The 17,472-nt window shown below is 47.6% G+C and overlaps 1 protein-coding gene across 1 annotated transcript; it reads right to left on the bottom strand.

The window, feature by feature from the left end:
• Positions 1 to 3,809: 3,809 nt before the first annotated feature.
• si:ch211-153f2.3 (alanine and arginine-rich domain-containing protein) lies at positions 3,810 to 9,803 on the bottom strand. The gene is made up of 2 exons (XM_052023418.1): positions 8,876 to 9,803; positions 3,810 to 6,569 (listed from the first exon to the last, which is right to left on the bottom strand). Exons 1-2 carry the CDS (start codon positions 9,077 to 9,079, stop codon positions 6,378 to 6,380), a joined length of 396 nt encoding a protein of 131 aa, XP_051879378.1. The 5' UTR covers positions 9,080 to 9,803; the 3' UTR covers positions 3,810 to 6,377.
• Positions 9,804 to 17,472: the final 7,669 nt, after the last annotated feature.

Here is a 17,472-nt window from a genome sequence, read left to right as displayed (position 1 = left end):
CGTCCATCGTCGAAGATCCCCACCATCCAGGCCATGCCACCTTCTCACAGCTACCAGTGGGCAGGAGGTACAGAAGCCGGAAGTTCCACACCACCAGGTTCAAGAACTCCCTTCAATGATTCAGTTCTTGAACCAACCGGCACAACCCTAATCACTAGAGTTTAGCAACACTATGACCACTTTGATCACTTTGCACTAAAATGAACTTTTTTTTGTTCTAATTGTGTTCTTTCTTGTAAAAATTCTGTATAATTTGTGTTGATATTTTTCTTGTGAATGCTGCTTATCTGATGCTATGTGCCTGTGATGCTGCTGCAAGTAAATTTTTCATTGCACCTGTGCATACATGTACTTGTGCATATGGCAATAAACTCGACTTTGATTTGATTTTAAAGATGGACCAGTATAGTCACATAAAAGTAAACACCAACTAGGGATTACTTCGAGTAATCTAATCCTCCAGTGGTGAAAATGCCAGTACTGTCTCGTTCCAGGTAGCTTGAGGTACAGAAATCATTTTTTTTAAAGCATTTCCCTCAATCAGATTCGTTAGTTGCATTCAGGATGATAAAACTAATGGTTGACAAACCTAAGCTTTCATTCTTAATACTGTTTCAAAGTTCTGGAGGCTCATCACCAATCTAAGTGAAATGAATAGAAAAGTCTGCCGTCTTCCTCCACAAGGTTCATTGACAAATGTCTTGTTTTACATTCATGTTGGCTTTCACAAGTGGGTTTGATCATTTGGAATAGAAGCACTAACACCACAAATTACTATTACCACCTCATAAGCAGTTTCCTATCATTGCCACACGCTATTTCCCAAGGCTTTTTTCTCGTACATAAAGAGCAGAAGGATGGCTAGGGTAAAGGTAGGTCCGATTAGAGACAGGGAGGATGTGCCTGGAAGCTGTGGAAGTGGGTGAGGTTCTCAATGAATACTTCTCTTCAATATTCACCAAGGAGAAGGGTCTTGATGATGCTGAGGACAGTGTTGGTGAGGGTAATGTTCTAGAGTATGTAGATATTAAGAGAGGATGTGTTGGAGTTGTTAGAAAATATTAGGACAGATAAGTCCCTGGGGCCTGACGGAATATTCCCCAGGCTGCTTCGTGAAGCGAGGGAGGAGATTGCTGAACCGTTGGTTAGGATCTTTGAGTCCTCGTTGTCCAGAGGGATGGTGCCGGAGGATTGGAGGGTGGCGAATGTTGTCCCCATATTCAAAAAAGGTAGTAGGAATAGTCCGGGGAATTACAGACCAGTGAGCCTTACGTCTGTGGTGGGTAAGCTGTTAGAAAGGATTCTAAGAGATAGGATCTATGAGCATTTAGAGAATCATGGACTGATTAGGGACAGCCAGCATGGCTTTATGAAGGGAAGATCCTGCCTCACAAGCCTGATAGGGTTCTTTGAGGAGGTGACCAGGAAGATTGATGAGGGTAGTGCAGTAGATGTGGTCTACATGGATTTTAGTAAGGCATTTGACAAGGTTCCGCATGGTAGGCTTCTTCAGAAGGTCAGAGGCCAAGGGATCCAGGGAGGCTTGGCCATGTGGATGGAGAATTGGCTTGCTTGTAGAAAACAGAGGGTTGTGGTGGAGGGAGTGCATTCAGATTGGAGGGCTGTGACTAGTGGTGTCCCGCAGGGATCGGTTCTGGGACCTCTACTTTTTGTGATATTTATTAACGACTTGGATTAGGAGGTGGAAGGCTGGGATGGCAAGTTTGCAGATGACACAAAGATTGATGGTGTTGTGGATAGTGTGGAGGGCTGTCGGAGCTTACAGAGGGATATTGATAGGACGCAGAGCTGGGCTGACAAGTGGCAGGTGGAGTTCAATCCAGAGAAGTGTGAGGTAGTACACTTCAGAAGGACAAACTCCAAGGCAGAGTACAAGGTAAATGGCAGGATTCTGGGCAATGTAGAGGAGCAGAGGGATCTGGGGGTTCATATCCACAGATCACTGAAAGTCGCCTCACAGGTAGATAGGGTAGTTAAGAAAGCTTATGGGATGTTAGCTTTCATAAGTCGGGGGATCGAGTTTAAGAGCCGCGAAGTGATGATGCAGCTTTACAAAACTCTGGTTAGACCACAATTAGAGTACTGTGTCCAGTTCTGGTCGCCTCATTATAGGAAGGATGTGGAGGCATTGGAAAGGGTGCAGAGATTTACCAGGATGCTGCCTGGATTAGAGAGTATGGATTATGAGGAGAGACTAAAGGAGCTAGGGCTGTTCTCACTGGAGAGGAGGAGGATGAGGGGAGACATGATAGAGGTATACAAGATATTGAGAGGAATAGATAGAGTGGACAGCCAGCGCCTCTTTCCCAGGGCACCAATGCTCAAAACAAGAGGACATGGCTTTAAGGTAACAGGTGGGAAGTTCAAAGGAGATGTCAGAGGGAGGTTTTTCACCCAGAGAGTGGTTGGTGCATGGAATGCGCTGCCTGGGGTGGTGGTGGAGGCTGATACATTGGACAAGTTCAAGAGATTGTTAGATAAGCATATGGAGGAGTTTAAGATAGAGGGAAATGTGGGAGGAAGGGGTTAGATAGTCTTAGGTGTGGTTTGAAGGGTGGCACAACATGGTGGGCCGAAGGGCCTGTATTGTGCTGTATTGTTCTATGGTTCTATGGTTCAATGGAGAATAATGTCAGATTTATTTAGCAAATAAACAAAATGGTTTATACATCATTAAGTAAATGCCATTTATTCCAATGTAGAGCACCGTAGTTGAATATTTATTGTACAAGTGAACAATTATGAAGCTAATGTCTCAACACTCATTTTGTTTCTCTTTTCTTAAAAAAGCCTGATCCTGGAACAGATTGTTTCCCAGTAATGTAATCTAGATGGTTATGCAAGTTTAGAAATGCTTTCTGTTGGGTGTATGATGCAAAAATAGATGGCTCTGTAGGCAGTGTGGATGGAATCAGTAAATTACAAAGAAATATTGCTGCAATGAGCAAAACAGTAACAACTGAATTTCAATAAAGGCAAGTGTGACACTAACCACTTTCAACATAAAGATTAAACAACGTTCTTCAATGTTAGAAAAATTAAAGCAGTAGAGGTCCAAAGAGACTTGGTGAACTATGTACATAGATTATTAAAATGTTATGCAAAGCTCATAGAATGTAATCAAGTAAACTAGTGGAAGGCAGGTATGGAAGTACTGTAATACAGTTGTACAAAGCCCTGGCTGAACCACAGTTAGAGAAACTTTGTGAGCATTCACAGTCATCAAGTTGAATTGCTTTACTCACCTCAGAGAAAAAACAGAAATTTGACGCAATTAAGCCTGGATTCTAAATGCTAAATTATGAGAGCCTGCACCAATTAAGGCTGTATTCCCTGCAATTTAAGAGATTAGGGGTGATATCATTTGAAGTTTTTTAGAAATTGAGCAGAATTTGCAGGAGAGGAGAAATATGTTGTCAGGTCGTATTAGAAGGCTAACTGTGAGTACAGTAACAGACTATTCACAGCTGAACAGTACTGTTTAACTTCACTCAAAATAGAGCAGAGCAGAGGAGAGGATCCCTGGGTTTTAACTTCCCTCTTAGACTTCCATTAAATAGTGAATTGAGGCAAGAACTAGGGGCTTCTCTGAAGATTAGAAAAGTAAGGAAGAAGGTCTTGTCTCCTGCTGAATGTGTGCGCTAGAACTTTCCATCTCGCCTGGGATTTTTCGCATCCTGAACCCTCTCAACTAACCTGTTCGCGACGCCAAGTTGTTGGATCCAGAGATGATGTTGTGCAGAAGGTTCTTGAGAAGTCAAGAATGAGGCGCAGAACTTATGGTTACAGACGTTTTATTAGATGTTCACCACAGTACAGGTCAGACAGGGTCAGCCTGCACCAGCCGGCAAGGCAAGTAAAACGAAGTAACAAAAGAACTTAAACTCATGCTCTCCCTTTATACTGCAAACTGGTCTAAACCAGTCAGATAAGGAAACCTGTGAAAAACTACAGTCTGAGACACACTTCTGTTTTACAGGCAAAGAAACTGGAGAAGTATGGAGGCCAAATATACTACAAGTTACTAAAGGTTTACAGACAAACAGGTGATTATACAAGCATATAAGCAAGTGTAAAGAAAAACTACAAAAAAAACAAGAAAACAAAAACCTGGACACTAATCCAACACTCCAGAAAATGAACGTTCCTTTGGGACTAACTTTCACTGTTAAAACTGATTACTAGTGGCTTACATTTTACCTGATTTCTTTTCCCCTGGATGTCAACAGAAGACACTTGATGTAAAGTGGACTGCCAATCTGCTCAGCACTTAGCGTAATTCAGAGAATCATCACGGGCAGATGCTGATGTTTTGCAATTGGAATTCTCTTTGGAAATGTTCGCATGGGAGGCTATTACTGAGTATGCACCATGCTCAGGATTTCAGTAACGTTCCATTTCATCTCCTTTGCCATGATGTAGATGTATAAGGGACAGAGGGTAATTGTAAGAGAATAAGTTGCAGGGCTGAAGGGGAATGGGATTGCTGTACTGGAGCTAGCATGGGCTGATGGTCTGGATGACCTACCTCTGCGCCATAATAAGTACCTGAATACATCAGTACATCAAGCCCTAGAGTATCAATAGTGCTGCGGCATATCCATTGAGGAAAAGATGTTCATACTGTATATTTTCCTTATGACGTCATAGAAGTGTTTAAGAGAATGAGAGGCATCGATAAGGTGAAACAGTAACAGTCTTTTCCCCAGGGTAGTGAAGTCCAAAACTAGGGGGCATCAGTTTCGGGTGAGAGGGGAAAGATTCAAAAGGGACCTGAGGGGCAACTTTTTCGAGCTGAGGGTGGTGAGTAGATGGAACGAGCTGCCAGAGGAAGTGGGTGAGGCAGGTACAATAGTATCATTTAAGAAGCACTTGGATAGGTACGTGGAGGGGCGGGGCTTGGAGGGATATGGGCTGAACGCAGGAAATTAGGACTAGCTGGGTGGGCACCTGGTCGGCATGGACTTGATAGGCCGAAGGGCCTGTATCCGTGCTGTATTGCTCTGTGACTCTATGACTCCAAGACACAAGAGGTCTTTGTGCCCACTGAGTCCAAGCATACCTGTCCATCCAATTTTGGGAGCAGACCAGATCACCTGGGAGAAACCCACGTGGTCACAGGAAATATATGTAACCTCAACACAGACAATACATGTAACCTCAACACAGACATCAATAGAGGTTGGGATTGAATCAAGGTTGATGATTTACATAGATTGTTTCTTTCTTAAGTACTGACATAGGAACATAAAATGGAACATTTTTACAGATGGTTTAACACATGACGCCAATACCAAAAGTGCAGCGGAACATAATTTATTTACATTGCTGAACCACTTTTGGCACCAACTTTCCCATATTAGCTCCCGGCCCTCCGCAGTGGGAATTTTTCTTCATCATTCCTGAGATTCAGGCATTGCCAACTAAGTGCTACCCATCCCTAATTGCCCTTGATCGGAATGGCTTGCTGGAGGACTTCAGAGAGCAAGTGAGCGTCAACCACCTTGAAGTGAATCTGGAATTCACATGGAGACCCGACTGGGAGTTCAAGGATTCCCTTCCCTGTAGGAAGGCCATCAGTGAACTGGGTGGGGTTTTATATGGTCACCGTCAAGATCGCTGGCATTTTGTCCAAAATTTAACTAAATTTATATTCCGGGGAACTCTGGTCCCTGGGTCATTGATCACTAGCACCGTGCAGTGGAGACGGACAAAGAATGTTGCAACCGAGTAGGCGCTGATTTGTTAGAGCTGGAGATTCCCTCCCATTTAATTCGACTTTCTTTGCAGACAATGCATCAAAGGACATTCAGATCAGCTTGTTGCCCGATGCTGGGAGCAGGCGAATTCCTGCCCAGCGCTGCCCACACTATCCATCGCAGAGCTGACCTGGCGCCACGGCCACTGGTAAACAGTGCGCCGGCTGCCCAGTGACACAAACACTGACCGTCTTCGTTACAACACGCGTCCAAAAGGAGTCAGTCCTTGTGCTGTCGATTAAAACTCACGGACACCCGCATGGAGAGGGAGCAGGGTTCCCCAGACTGCTCAACACACGACATGCACCTACACTTCCCCTGGGAGAGTTAGCGCAGGGTTTCCGCGCTGAACAACCGTGAACCCTCAGAGCACAAGATCCGGGAAGGAGGGCGTCGGATTGCATTTCACCTAATTATTACGTCCCTTACCACGTCGAGTGCAGAACGCATTTGGAATTCTACAAAAATAATGCATTAACAATATTTAATTTGACTTAACCTGTTAAATCACAACCACCTTATGAATAAGCCAGAGTTCCATCTCAATGCGGTGGGTGGGTTCCGAAGCGGGTGTTAATTTTGGGCAGTAACCCTATATTAAGTGTGTTTTCTCCCTGTTCTGCGGGCGGCTGAACTTGCTCGGCTGTGCTGAGCGCCTGAAGTTCTCGCTGGCGTGGGCTCGCTGCCCAAACACTTGAACAGTCCCTGTTCCTTCCTCAGCTTTTGGATTTCGCTGTTTAACTCCAGCAAGGTTCTGGCCAGCTGCCGGTCCTGGTATCGCATCTCCAGCTGCAAGGCAAAGAGGTCGGACAGTTTCCTCCAGCCGTGTGCGCCCTCGACCCGCGGAGCTGACCGTCAGACACAGTGATACCGGTCGAACCGGCTCACCCACCCCACAATCGCCAGCCCGTCTGAACCGCCTCAAAACAAGAACGCACTCACCAATTAGAGAGGAGGTGAGCTTGGTTTTTCACACAAAGCAGCACCAAGGCTATTTCAGGAAACATTTCTGACCTCGCATTTACCAACATTGTACTCCATCCGCCAGACCCTTGCCCACTCACTTAACCTATCTATATCTCTCTGTAGACTCTCCGCATTCTGTGCTACATCTATTCCTTGGTTTATTGCCTGTGCCACAGTAATGTTATTATTTGGTGGCCTATAGACAACTTGCACCAGTGATTTTTTCCCCTTTACTATTCCTAAGGGCAGGCACAGTTAGTGTAATGCTATTACAGCACCAGAGACCCGTGTTCAATTCTGGCCGCTGTCTGTGAGGAGTTTGTACGTTCTCCCCATGACCGCGTGCGTTTCCTCCAGGTGCTCCGGTTTCCTCCCACATTCCAAAGACGTACAGGTTAGGAAGTTGTGGGCATGCTACGTTCGCGCCGCAAGTGTGGCGACACTTGCAGGCTGCCCCTAGAACACTCTACGCAAGAGCTGCATTTCACTGTGTATTTCGATGTACATGTGACTAATAAAGAAATCTGATCTTGTTTTGTCTAAAGGCAGGTTTAAGTCAGGGTCTCGACCTGAAATATCGACTGTCCGTTTCCCTCCATAGATACTGCCTGCCCTGTTGAGTTCCTCCAGTATCTTGTGTGTGTTGCTCCAGATTTCCAGCATTTGCCTCTTGTGAATGGACAAGAAGGTGCTGGAGGAACTCAGCAGGTCAGGCAGCATCCATGGAGAAAAGCAGGCAGTCAACGTGTCGGGTCAGGACCCTTCCTCAGGACACCCCCACTTGCTGAACCTCCAGCATCATCTAGATTCCAGCATCTGCAGTCCTTTGTTTCTCTGGTGTCTCCCAGATAAGATCTCTTTATTAGTCACATGTACATCAAAACACACAGTGAAATGCATCTTTTGTGTTGCGTGTTCTGGGGGGCAGCCCCGCAAGCGTTGCCACACTCCCAGCACCAATACAGCACGCCCACAACTTCCGAACCTGTACACCTATGGAATGTGGGAGGAAACCGGAGCACCTGGAGGAAACCCACGCAGACACGGGGAGAACGTTCAAACTCCTTACAGACAGTGGCTGGAATTGAACCCGGGTCGCCGGTGCTGTAATAGTGTTATGCTAACCGCTACACTACCGTGCCTGCCCAGAGAAGGGTTGTTGGATTCCCTCCACACCCAGTACAGTGGGTGTGTTTCAGCTGCTGCTCCCCTAACCCTTGGTAAAAGGACTTGGACTTCAGTAGCGCCTTTCACGTCCCTCATCATTTCGCAACCAGTGAAGCACGTCTTTAAGTGTTGTTGCTTTCAAGACACTAGGAGACATTGCAGTGAGGGGATAGATAAATGGAGCCGGCATAATCAAAGACCCCACCCACCCGGGACATTCCCTCCTCTCTCCTCTCCCATCAGGCAGAAGATACAGGAGCCTGAGGGCACGTACCACCAGGCTCAAGGACAGCTTCTACCCCACTGTGATAAGACTATTGAATGGTTCCCTTATACCATGAGATAGACTGACCTCACGATCTACCTTGTTATGACCTTGCACCTTATTGTCTACCTGCACTGCACTTCCTCTGTAGCTGTGACACTTTACTCTGTACTGTTATTGTTTTTACCTGTACTACCTCAATGCACTCTGTACTAACTCAACGTAACTGCACTGTGTAATGAATTGACCTGTACCATCGGTTTGCAAGACAAGTTTTTCACTGTACCTTGGTACAAGTTACAATAATAAACCAATACACAAGGGACTGCAGACACTGGAATCTGGAGCAACAAACAATCTGCTGCAGGAACTCAGCGGGTCGAGCAGCATCTGTGGGGGGAGAGGAACTACCCACCTCTCGGGTCGAGACCCTGCATCGGTCCTGGAGCCGCAGTGGCTGGAAGAGTTGACTCTTCGACCCGAAACGTGGACAACTCCTCTCCTCCCCTACCCCCCACCACCCCCACCGAGGCTGATAGACCCGCTGAACTGCTCCAGCAGAGAGTGTGTGTGTCGCTCTGCTGGGAGAGGTATGGGCCGGTCACACGTCCGGAAGCAGCCCCCGGGGGTGTGGGGGGGGGGCGTGGTGGGGGCATCCACTGGGGCTCGGTCCGAGACGTCCAGCTCTATCACTCACCAGTTCGGTCCGGACCCAGCTAATGGCACCGTCGATCTGCGCCCTGCGGAGCTCCTCGTCCGCCCGGGCGTTCCCGCTGAGGCTGCGAGGCTGGGCGGGCCGGCAGGGAGCCGGGGCTCCCCTGAAGGCGCTGAGGAGCCGGCGCTTGATATCCTCCAGCACCATGCTGGATTCAGTGTCCTCGTACTGGCTGTCGCTGCTCATGGCTCGCAGAGAGACAGAGAGAGCTCCAGCCCCTACACACGGCGCTTGCCTGGCGAGGAGAGGGTTGGATGGAGCATTGTGTCCACAGACCTCTCCAGTTTCCCCCTCCACAGCCAAGGCGCCTCCGCTTCCAACTAACTCTCTCTCTCTCACTTCTGATTCGGGCGGTGAATGTGAGGGCTGGGGGGCTGGGGACAAAGCCTATTGTTGTTCTCGGTGGTGGGCTGTGCTCCTGAGAGAAAGGAGCTGGCAGGTTCAGATGGAAAGGGGGAGGGGGAAAGGGGGTGCACAGAGAGAGAGAGAGAGAGAGAGAGCGAGTGGCCCCTTCGCCGCTCCGCTGAGCACGTCTCCAAGTGAACAGCATCGCTTGCACTTGAGTGAGGGAGCGGGACCCTGTCCCCCCCTCCAACCCTCCCACTCAACGCTGCTCCCCAGGCAGCACCGGGAAGAGATGGGAATTGCCCTGCCAAAGAACTGCCCTTTTTTTCTTTGATTATACCGTCCCCCAGGCCAGTGCTGGGGGAGTCAGTGGGCACCGGTCACCTTGTCACTGGGCAGGGTCCGGCTCGTCTTTTCCCACTCGGTTCATTTTTAGCGATAGTTTCCCAGCTCGGGATTCCACCCACCCCGTTCCCGGGACGGGGAGAAGGTCCGACCCAGCCCCCGAGCAATGTCCCGGTGCTCCTGGTCTTTGGGGAGGAGGTCAGTCACCGATGCGTGGAGAGTGCCAGCCGCCGGGCTGCGCCGGTCAGCGTGTGCCAGCCCAGACCGCGGACTGTGTCCCAATGTTATCTGCACAACAAAGGCACCACTGCATCCCCCTCGCAGCTTTCCCGCTGAGTTCCCTCCGCTGGTTTTTAATGAGAAGTTACTGATTTGTCCCCCCTTTATCTTCTTTTACACTGATGTTATTTTTTTATTATGTTGCCGTAAGTACAAAGAAAACAAATTTTCCGGGTCCCCGGGGTTGTGGAATGTTCCAGGGAAAACAGTGTTTGAAAGGAAAGGGAGAATCGGAATCAGGTTTATTATCACTGACATGTGTGGTGAAGTCTGTTGTTCTGCGGTAGCAGTACAGTGCAAGGCGTAACAATGACTGGAAGTTACAAACTCAGTGTTTCAGGAACAGCTTCTTTCCCTCCGCCATCAGATTCCTGAACATGTCCATGAACCCATGGACACTGCCTGTTAGGAAGTTGTGGGCTTGCTATGTTGGCGCTGGAAGCGTGGCGACACTTGCGGGCTGCCCCCAGAACACTCTGCGCAAAAGATGCGTTTCACTGTGTGCTTCGATGTGCATGTGACTAATAAAGATATCTTTTGCACTATTTATTTATTTTTGTAACATAATTTTTACGCCTTGCACTGTACTGCTGCCGCAAAACAACAAATTCCAGCACATATGTCAGTGATAATAAACCTGATTCTGATTCTGAAAAATAAATAAATAGTGCAAAAGAGGAATAATGAGGTAGTGTTCATGGTTTCATGGACCGTTCAGAAATCTGATGGCGGAGGGGAAGAAGCTGTTCCTGAAACATTGAGTGTGGATCTTCAGGCTCCTGTACCTCCTCCCTGATGGTAGTAACAAGAAGAGGGCATGTCCCAGGTGGTGAGGGTCCTTAGTGATGGATGCTGCCTTCTTGAGGCACCGCCTCTTGAAGATGTCCTTGATGGCGGGGAGGGTTGTGTCCATGATGGAGCTGGTTATACTACGTTACCAAAGCTATTCTGACAGCATGTCCCAGATCTGAAACTGAAGGGCAGTAGGTTTGTTGTTCTGCGGCAGTAGTACAGTGCAAGGCGTAACAATGACTATAAGTTACAAACTCAGTGTTTCAGGAACAGCTTCTTCCCCTCTGCCATCAGATTCCTGAACCTGTCCATGAACCCATGGACACCACCTTTTAGGAAGTTGTGGGCATGCTATGTTGGTGCTGGAAGCGTGGCGACACTTGCAGGCTGACCCCAGAACATTGGAAGTTTGCTCTCCAAGTTGTGCATCATCCTGACTTGGAAATCTGTCACTGGCCCTTCACCATTCCATGTCGTGGAACTCTCTGTGGGAGTACCTTCACGAGATGCACTGCAGTTATTCAAGAAAGTAGCTCACCACCGCCGTCTCAAGAGCAACAAGGGATGAACAATAAATGCTGGCCTTGCCAACAATGCCCAGGTCCAAACAATTAACATAATAAAGGACCTGCGAGAGGAGGAGGTGTTGTCAATGACTTGGAGAGGTTACTATTTTCCTAGTAAAGGAGCCACAAAGGATTCCATGTTGCAATGAAACTAAAACATTCTCTCCATTCCCTGCTCCACAGGTGCTGCCTGGCCTGCTGAGTATTTCCCACATCTTCTGTTTTTATTCCTGGCGGGTGTAGACCAGCCACTGACATCATGTGCTGCTTCCATAAAGCACCACCCGGGGTCCAGGGAAATGTGGATCGGGATCTGACATGTGGATACAGTTCACACACATCTTGCCTGCTGGCAAAAGGGAGAAAAGAGAGCACTGAAGAGCAATGCACCTCTACATCTCTGAACACAATAGAGTTATAGAATCACAGAGTTGTACAGCCTAGAAATGGAACCTGCTGCCCATCATGTCCATGCTAACTGTTTTACCCATCTACACTGACTCCGTTTGCCTGCATTAGGTCCCTATCCCTCTATACCTTGCCTGTCTAAGTGCCTGTCTAAATGTCTCTTAAGTGTAGTGATTCCATCTCACTCCACCAGCTCGTCTGGCAATGACTTCCAGGTATCAATCACTCTCAATGTAAAAAACTTTCCCCTCAAATCCCCTTTAAAACTCCTTCCTCTCATCCCGGGCATCACATCTAACTTCTCCTTACTGAGTCATGGGTGATTAGCTGCTAGATGGTCTAAAGGCTTCTGAGAACAAAACCCCAAAATATTCTCCTTTTACCACAGTACTGTGAGGAATGACTCCCTGGGTACACAAACACCCCAAGAAGTGATTGACAGAACAAATATGTCCATGACAATGTTTAATGTGTTAAGTGGCAAAAGAGCCAACCATCCTTGGTCTCTGTCACAATGGTTACAAGGAGTCCAGTTTATGTGGTCCTATTGTCTGTACTTTTGGCAATGAGTACAAGAATGCCTCATGGTCATGTCAGTTTCCAAACCATATCCCTCATGGCCTCCTGCTGTGAGCCAGTAGCCAGCTCTCTTCACAGACAGTGCTATTTGTATCCACAGCTACCCTTGTAAATTTAAGACCAATTTAAGCTGATACAGGAACAACATCTCATATTCCGTCTTGGTAGTCTCCAACCTGACAGCATGAACATCGATTTCTCTAACTTCCGGTAACCACCCCCCTTGTATTTTTTTCTTTTAATTCTCTCCTTCCCCCCCCCCTTCAGTTTTCCCTTATCACTCTAGCCCCTTTACCCCTTCTCTTTCCCCTCCCCTGCCCTCGCAACCTGCCCCTCACCCACACCTTCCTCCCTCTGGTTCCCCACCTCCTTCCCCTTGGCACGGTAGTGTAGCGGTTAGCGTAACGCTATTACAGCGCCAACGACCCGGGTTCAATTCCGGCCGCTGTCTGTAAGGAGTTTGTACGTTCTCCCTGTGTCTGCGTAGGTTTCCTCCGGGTGCTCCGGTTTCCTCCCACATTCCAAAGACGTACGGGTTAGGAAGTTGTGGGCGTGCTATGTTGGCGCCGGAAGCGTGGTGACTCTTGCGGCTGCCCCCAGAACACTCGACGCAAAAGATGCATTTCACTGTGTGTTTCGATGCACATGTGACTAATAAAGAAATCTTATCGCCTTATCTTATTTTATCTTATTCCATGCTCCACTGTCCTCTCTTACCAGATTCCATCTTGTTCAGACCTTTGCCTCTTCCACCAATTTGTCCCGATGCCGTCTGGCAAGCGGTACCGGAGCATCCGGGCCAGAACTACTAGACTGTATAACAGTTTTTTCCCCCAGGCTGTCAGGCTCCTGAATAGCCTGGAGACAGTTTCAGACAAATGCCGCGTCAAAAGCCCTGGTTTGCACAATGGCGTATAAGAACGTTGGCTGCTGCTGAACATGTTTACACAATTAGTGCAACACACTGAGTTCTGTATTTTCTTCGTCCAACTCGGTTTTACACTAACCCTGCACTAATTTTGTATCCTGTATATACTGTTTTTTGCACTATTTGTACTTGCACGATTTTTGTTTGTCTGCGTTTATTGTATGTCCTCTGTTCTATGTATGTCCTCTGTTGTGTGAGTCTGGGGAATCGACATTTTGTCCCTCCGTGTGTTTTACAGCATATGGGTGAATGGCAATAAAGTATAACTTGAACTTGAACTTGAACCTCCCAGTTTCCCACATCATTCCCACTTCCCTCCCACCCCCACCCTACCCACCTTCCCCCCTCACCTGGTTTCATCTATCACCCACCAGCTCATGTTCCTCCCCCCCCCCCCCCTCCCTTCTATTCCGGCCTCTGCCCTGATTCCAATCTGATGAAGGGTCTCAGCCCGAAACATGGACTGTTCATTTCCCTCCATAGATGCTGCCTGACCTGCTGAGTTCCTGCAGCATTTCACGTGTGGTGTTGAAGCTCACACAGGTCTTCCCCAGAGGTGACAAAGCCCCGACTTATGAACACACAGAATATGCGGACGAGTGTGTGGGAGATCAATGAGAAGGGTGGGGGTGGATTTGCTGACTGCTGCGGGGCTGCAGTTATCTACTGCCAGATGGGAACGGAGCACTTCCATGAGCCTTGTCTTCCCTGCACACTGCACCCCCTGAGCCCCCCGAGCCTCAGCAATTGGGGGCTGGGTTGAGCTGAGCAGATTCACGCATTCACTGAGTCAGCGAGGCCAGCTGGCGGCTGTTCTTCCCATGCCTGCTCGGTCTCCCATCACAGCTGTTCCCGTGATCCTCTCCCACACACATTCCCGACTTACCAATGGTTTGGGTCACAAACAGTTCTCGGGAATGGAACCCTGTCATAACAAGGGCACTGCCTGCAGGTTATGAGATTTGGAGTGGGAGATTTGAAAAGAGGTGTGTCTCTGTGCTTGTGCTTGGTAGTATCATCTTGCAGGAGCCTAAAAGAGGCACATTTGCAAGTTGTTAATAGTTGATTGGTGAGTTAACAGCAGCCAATAAAAAGAAGTAAGGGTCAGGTGGAGTGGCCATTGTTGCAGTGGGCCAGTGTTAGAGTGGGGGAGCTGAGGCTTTGTCTTGAGATGCTTTGGTGAGAAGAGGAGGAGGCTAAGGCGTTGGTGACCTGGAGCGAGAGTGGGTGAATTGGAAAGAACTGAGTCTGCTTGCTTGCTTGTGAGCTTCACTTGCAGGAATTTAAGAGGTAAATCAGCTAATTGTTTGTTAATAAGTGATTAGCTAATTATCAGCAGCTAATAAAAAGAAGTTAGGGTCAAGCAGAGTGGCCATCTTGAGAGGGGCTGCTGTCTTGTCAAAGTGCTGTTGGTTGTCTAAGTGTGGGCTTTGGTGAATACCGGGCTTCAGTGAGGAGGGCGAGCAACACTAAAGTAAGGTGAGGGAGGGTTCCTATTCTTTGCTGCCTCTTTGTTTGCCCTCAAAGCTTTTTTTAGTCATGACTGGTGAGCTCAGACCTGTGTCGTGCTCCTCCTGCGCAATGTGGGAACACAGGGATGCTGCCCGTGTCCCCGATGACCACGTGTGCAGGAAGTGTGTCCAGCTGCAGCCCCCGACAGACCGCATGACGGCACTGGAGCTGCGCGTGGATTCACTTTGGAGCATCTGCGATGCTGAGAATGCTGTGGATAGCATGTTTAGTGAGTTGGTCACACTACAGTTTAAAGGCCTAGGGAATGAGTGACCAACAGGCAGAGCAGTAGCAGGGAGGTAGTGCAGGAGTCCCCTGCGGTCATCTCCCTCCAAAGCAGATGTACCGCTTTGGATATTGTTGGGGGAGGTTGCTCATCAGGGGAAGGCAGCAGTAGCCTGGACCATGGCACTGTGAGTAGCTCTGCTGCACAGGAGGGCAGGAAAAAGAGTGGCAGAGCTCTAGTGGTGGGGATTCCATGGTAAGAGGAATAGACAGGAGCTTTTGTAGCTGCGAACAGGACTCCCAGTTGGTGTGTTGCCTCCCAGGTGCAAGGGTCGTGGATGTCTCAGAGCGGCTGCAGGGCATTCTGGAAGGGGAGGGTGAACAGCCAGTTGTTGTGGTGCAGGTAGGTACCAACGATATAGGAAAAAAGTGGGATGAGGTCCTACAAACCAAATTTAGGGAGCCAGGAGATAGATTGAAAAGTAGGACCTCAAAGGTGGTAATCTCAGGATGACTACCTGTGCCACATCCTAGTCAGAGTAGGAATAGCAGCAGAGTTAGGATGAATATGTGGCTTGAGCAGTGGTGCAGGAGGGAGGGTTTCAGATTCCTGGGGCATTGGAACCGGTTCTGTGGGAGGTGGAACCAGGTACAAACCGGACGGTCTACACCTGAGTGGGACTAGGATCAATGTCCTAGTGCTGTTGGGGAGGGTTTAAACTAATATGGCAGTGGGATGGGAATCCATGCAGAAAGACAGAGGGAAGCAAAGCAGAGACCAGAGTGAAAGTTAGGAAAGAGAAAAGTAAGAGTGAAGTACAGAAAACTCAAACGCAAAGGACATAAAGGTTACTGGATTCTAAAGGGACAATGAGTGTAAGGGCTCTTTATCTGAATGCCCGTAGTATTCGAAACAAGGTCGGTGAACTTGTGGCACAAATCGGTACGATGGGGTGTGATTTAGTGGCCATTACAGAAACGTGGTTGCAGGGTGGAGATGAGTGGGAATTAAATATCCAGGGGTATCAGGTAATATGGAAGGATAGGCAGGGAGGTGGGGTAGTGCTCTTAATTAAGAATGAGATCAGGGTGTTAGTGAGAGATGATATAAGATCCAAGGAGCAGAATGTTGAGTCCATCTGGGTAGAGATTAGGAATAGGAAAGGGCAAAAAATCATTGGAGTTATCTATAGGCCACCGAATAATAACATTACAGTGGCACAGGCAATAAACCAAGAAATATTTGATGCATGTAAGAATGGAACAGCAGTTGTCATGGGGGACTTTAACTTCCACATAGATTGCCTCGACCAACTTGATTCGCCCAGTCTTGAGGAGGACTTCATAGAATGCAGCCCTGATAGCTTTCTTAAACAACATGTTAGTGAACCTACAAGGGAAAATGCAATCTTAGATGTGGTCCTGTGCAATGAGACAGGTAAAATTAACAATCTTGTAGTTAGGGATCCTCCTAGTAAGAGTGATCATAGAATGATTGAATATCTCATAAAAATGGAGGGTGCAATAGTTTGATCTAAAACCAGTGTATTATGCCTAAACAAGGGAGACTACAACGGGAAGAGGGAGGAGTTGGCTAGCGTAGACTGGAAACACAGGCTATATGGTGGGACAGTTGATGAACAGTGGAAAACTTGCGATGAGATTTTTCATGGTGCTCAATGAAAGTATATTCCAGTTAAAAGCAAGGACAGTAAGGGTGGAGAGAGCCAGCCTTGGGTAACTAAGGAAATAAAAGAAAGCATCAAGCTAAAAGCTCATGCGTACAAAGTCACCAAGAGTAGTGGGAAACTGGAAGATTGGGAAAACTTTAAAAAGCAACAAAGAACCACTAAGCAAGCAATAAGGAAAGGGAAGATAGATTATGAAAGTAAACTAGCACAAAATATAAAAACAGATAATAAACGCTTTTATAATTATATAAAGTGGAAACGGGTGGCTAAAGTGAACGTAGGTCCCTTGGAAGATGAGAAGGAGGAATAATATTGGGTAATGTGGAAATGGCTGAGGCCTTGAACGACTATTTTTTGTTGGTCTTCACATTGGAGGACATGTCTAACATGCCAAAGAGATGTTATGGATGTGATGGGAGGCGAGGACCTCTATACGATCACTGTCACTAAAGAGGTAGTGATGAGCAAACTCGTGGGCCTAAAGGTAGACAAATCCCCTGCTCCTGATGGGGTACATCCCAGGGTACTGAAAGAAATGGCGGAAGTTATAGTAGAGGTGTTTGTGATAATTTACCAACATTCTCTGGACTCTGGGCAGGTCCCGGCGAATTGGAAAACAGCAAACATCACACCACTGTTTAAAAAAGGATGTAGGCAAAAGGCAGGTAATGATAGGCCAGTTAGCTTAATGTCTGTAGTTGGGGAAAATGCTTGAAGCTATCATTAAGGAAGAAATAGTGAGACATCTGGATAGAAGTGGTTCCATCAGGCAGACACAGCATGGATTCAGGAAGGGCAGGTCCTGTTTGACAAACTTACTGGAGGTCTTTGAGGATATAATGAGCACAGTGGATAGAGGGGAACAGGTGGATACTTGTATACTTGGATATCCAGAAGGCATTTGATAAG

Source organism: Pristis pectinata, chromosome 9, assembly GCF_009764475.1.
Source record: "Pristis pectinata isolate sPriPec2 chromosome 9, sPriPec2.1.pri, whole genome shotgun sequence".
NCBI classification, from domain to species: domain Eukaryota; kingdom Metazoa; phylum Chordata; class Chondrichthyes; order Rhinopristiformes; family Pristidae; genus Pristis; species Pristis pectinata.
The sequence above is the reverse complement of the archived record's forward strand: the minus strand, read 5'-3'. Positions and strand labels throughout refer to the sequence as shown.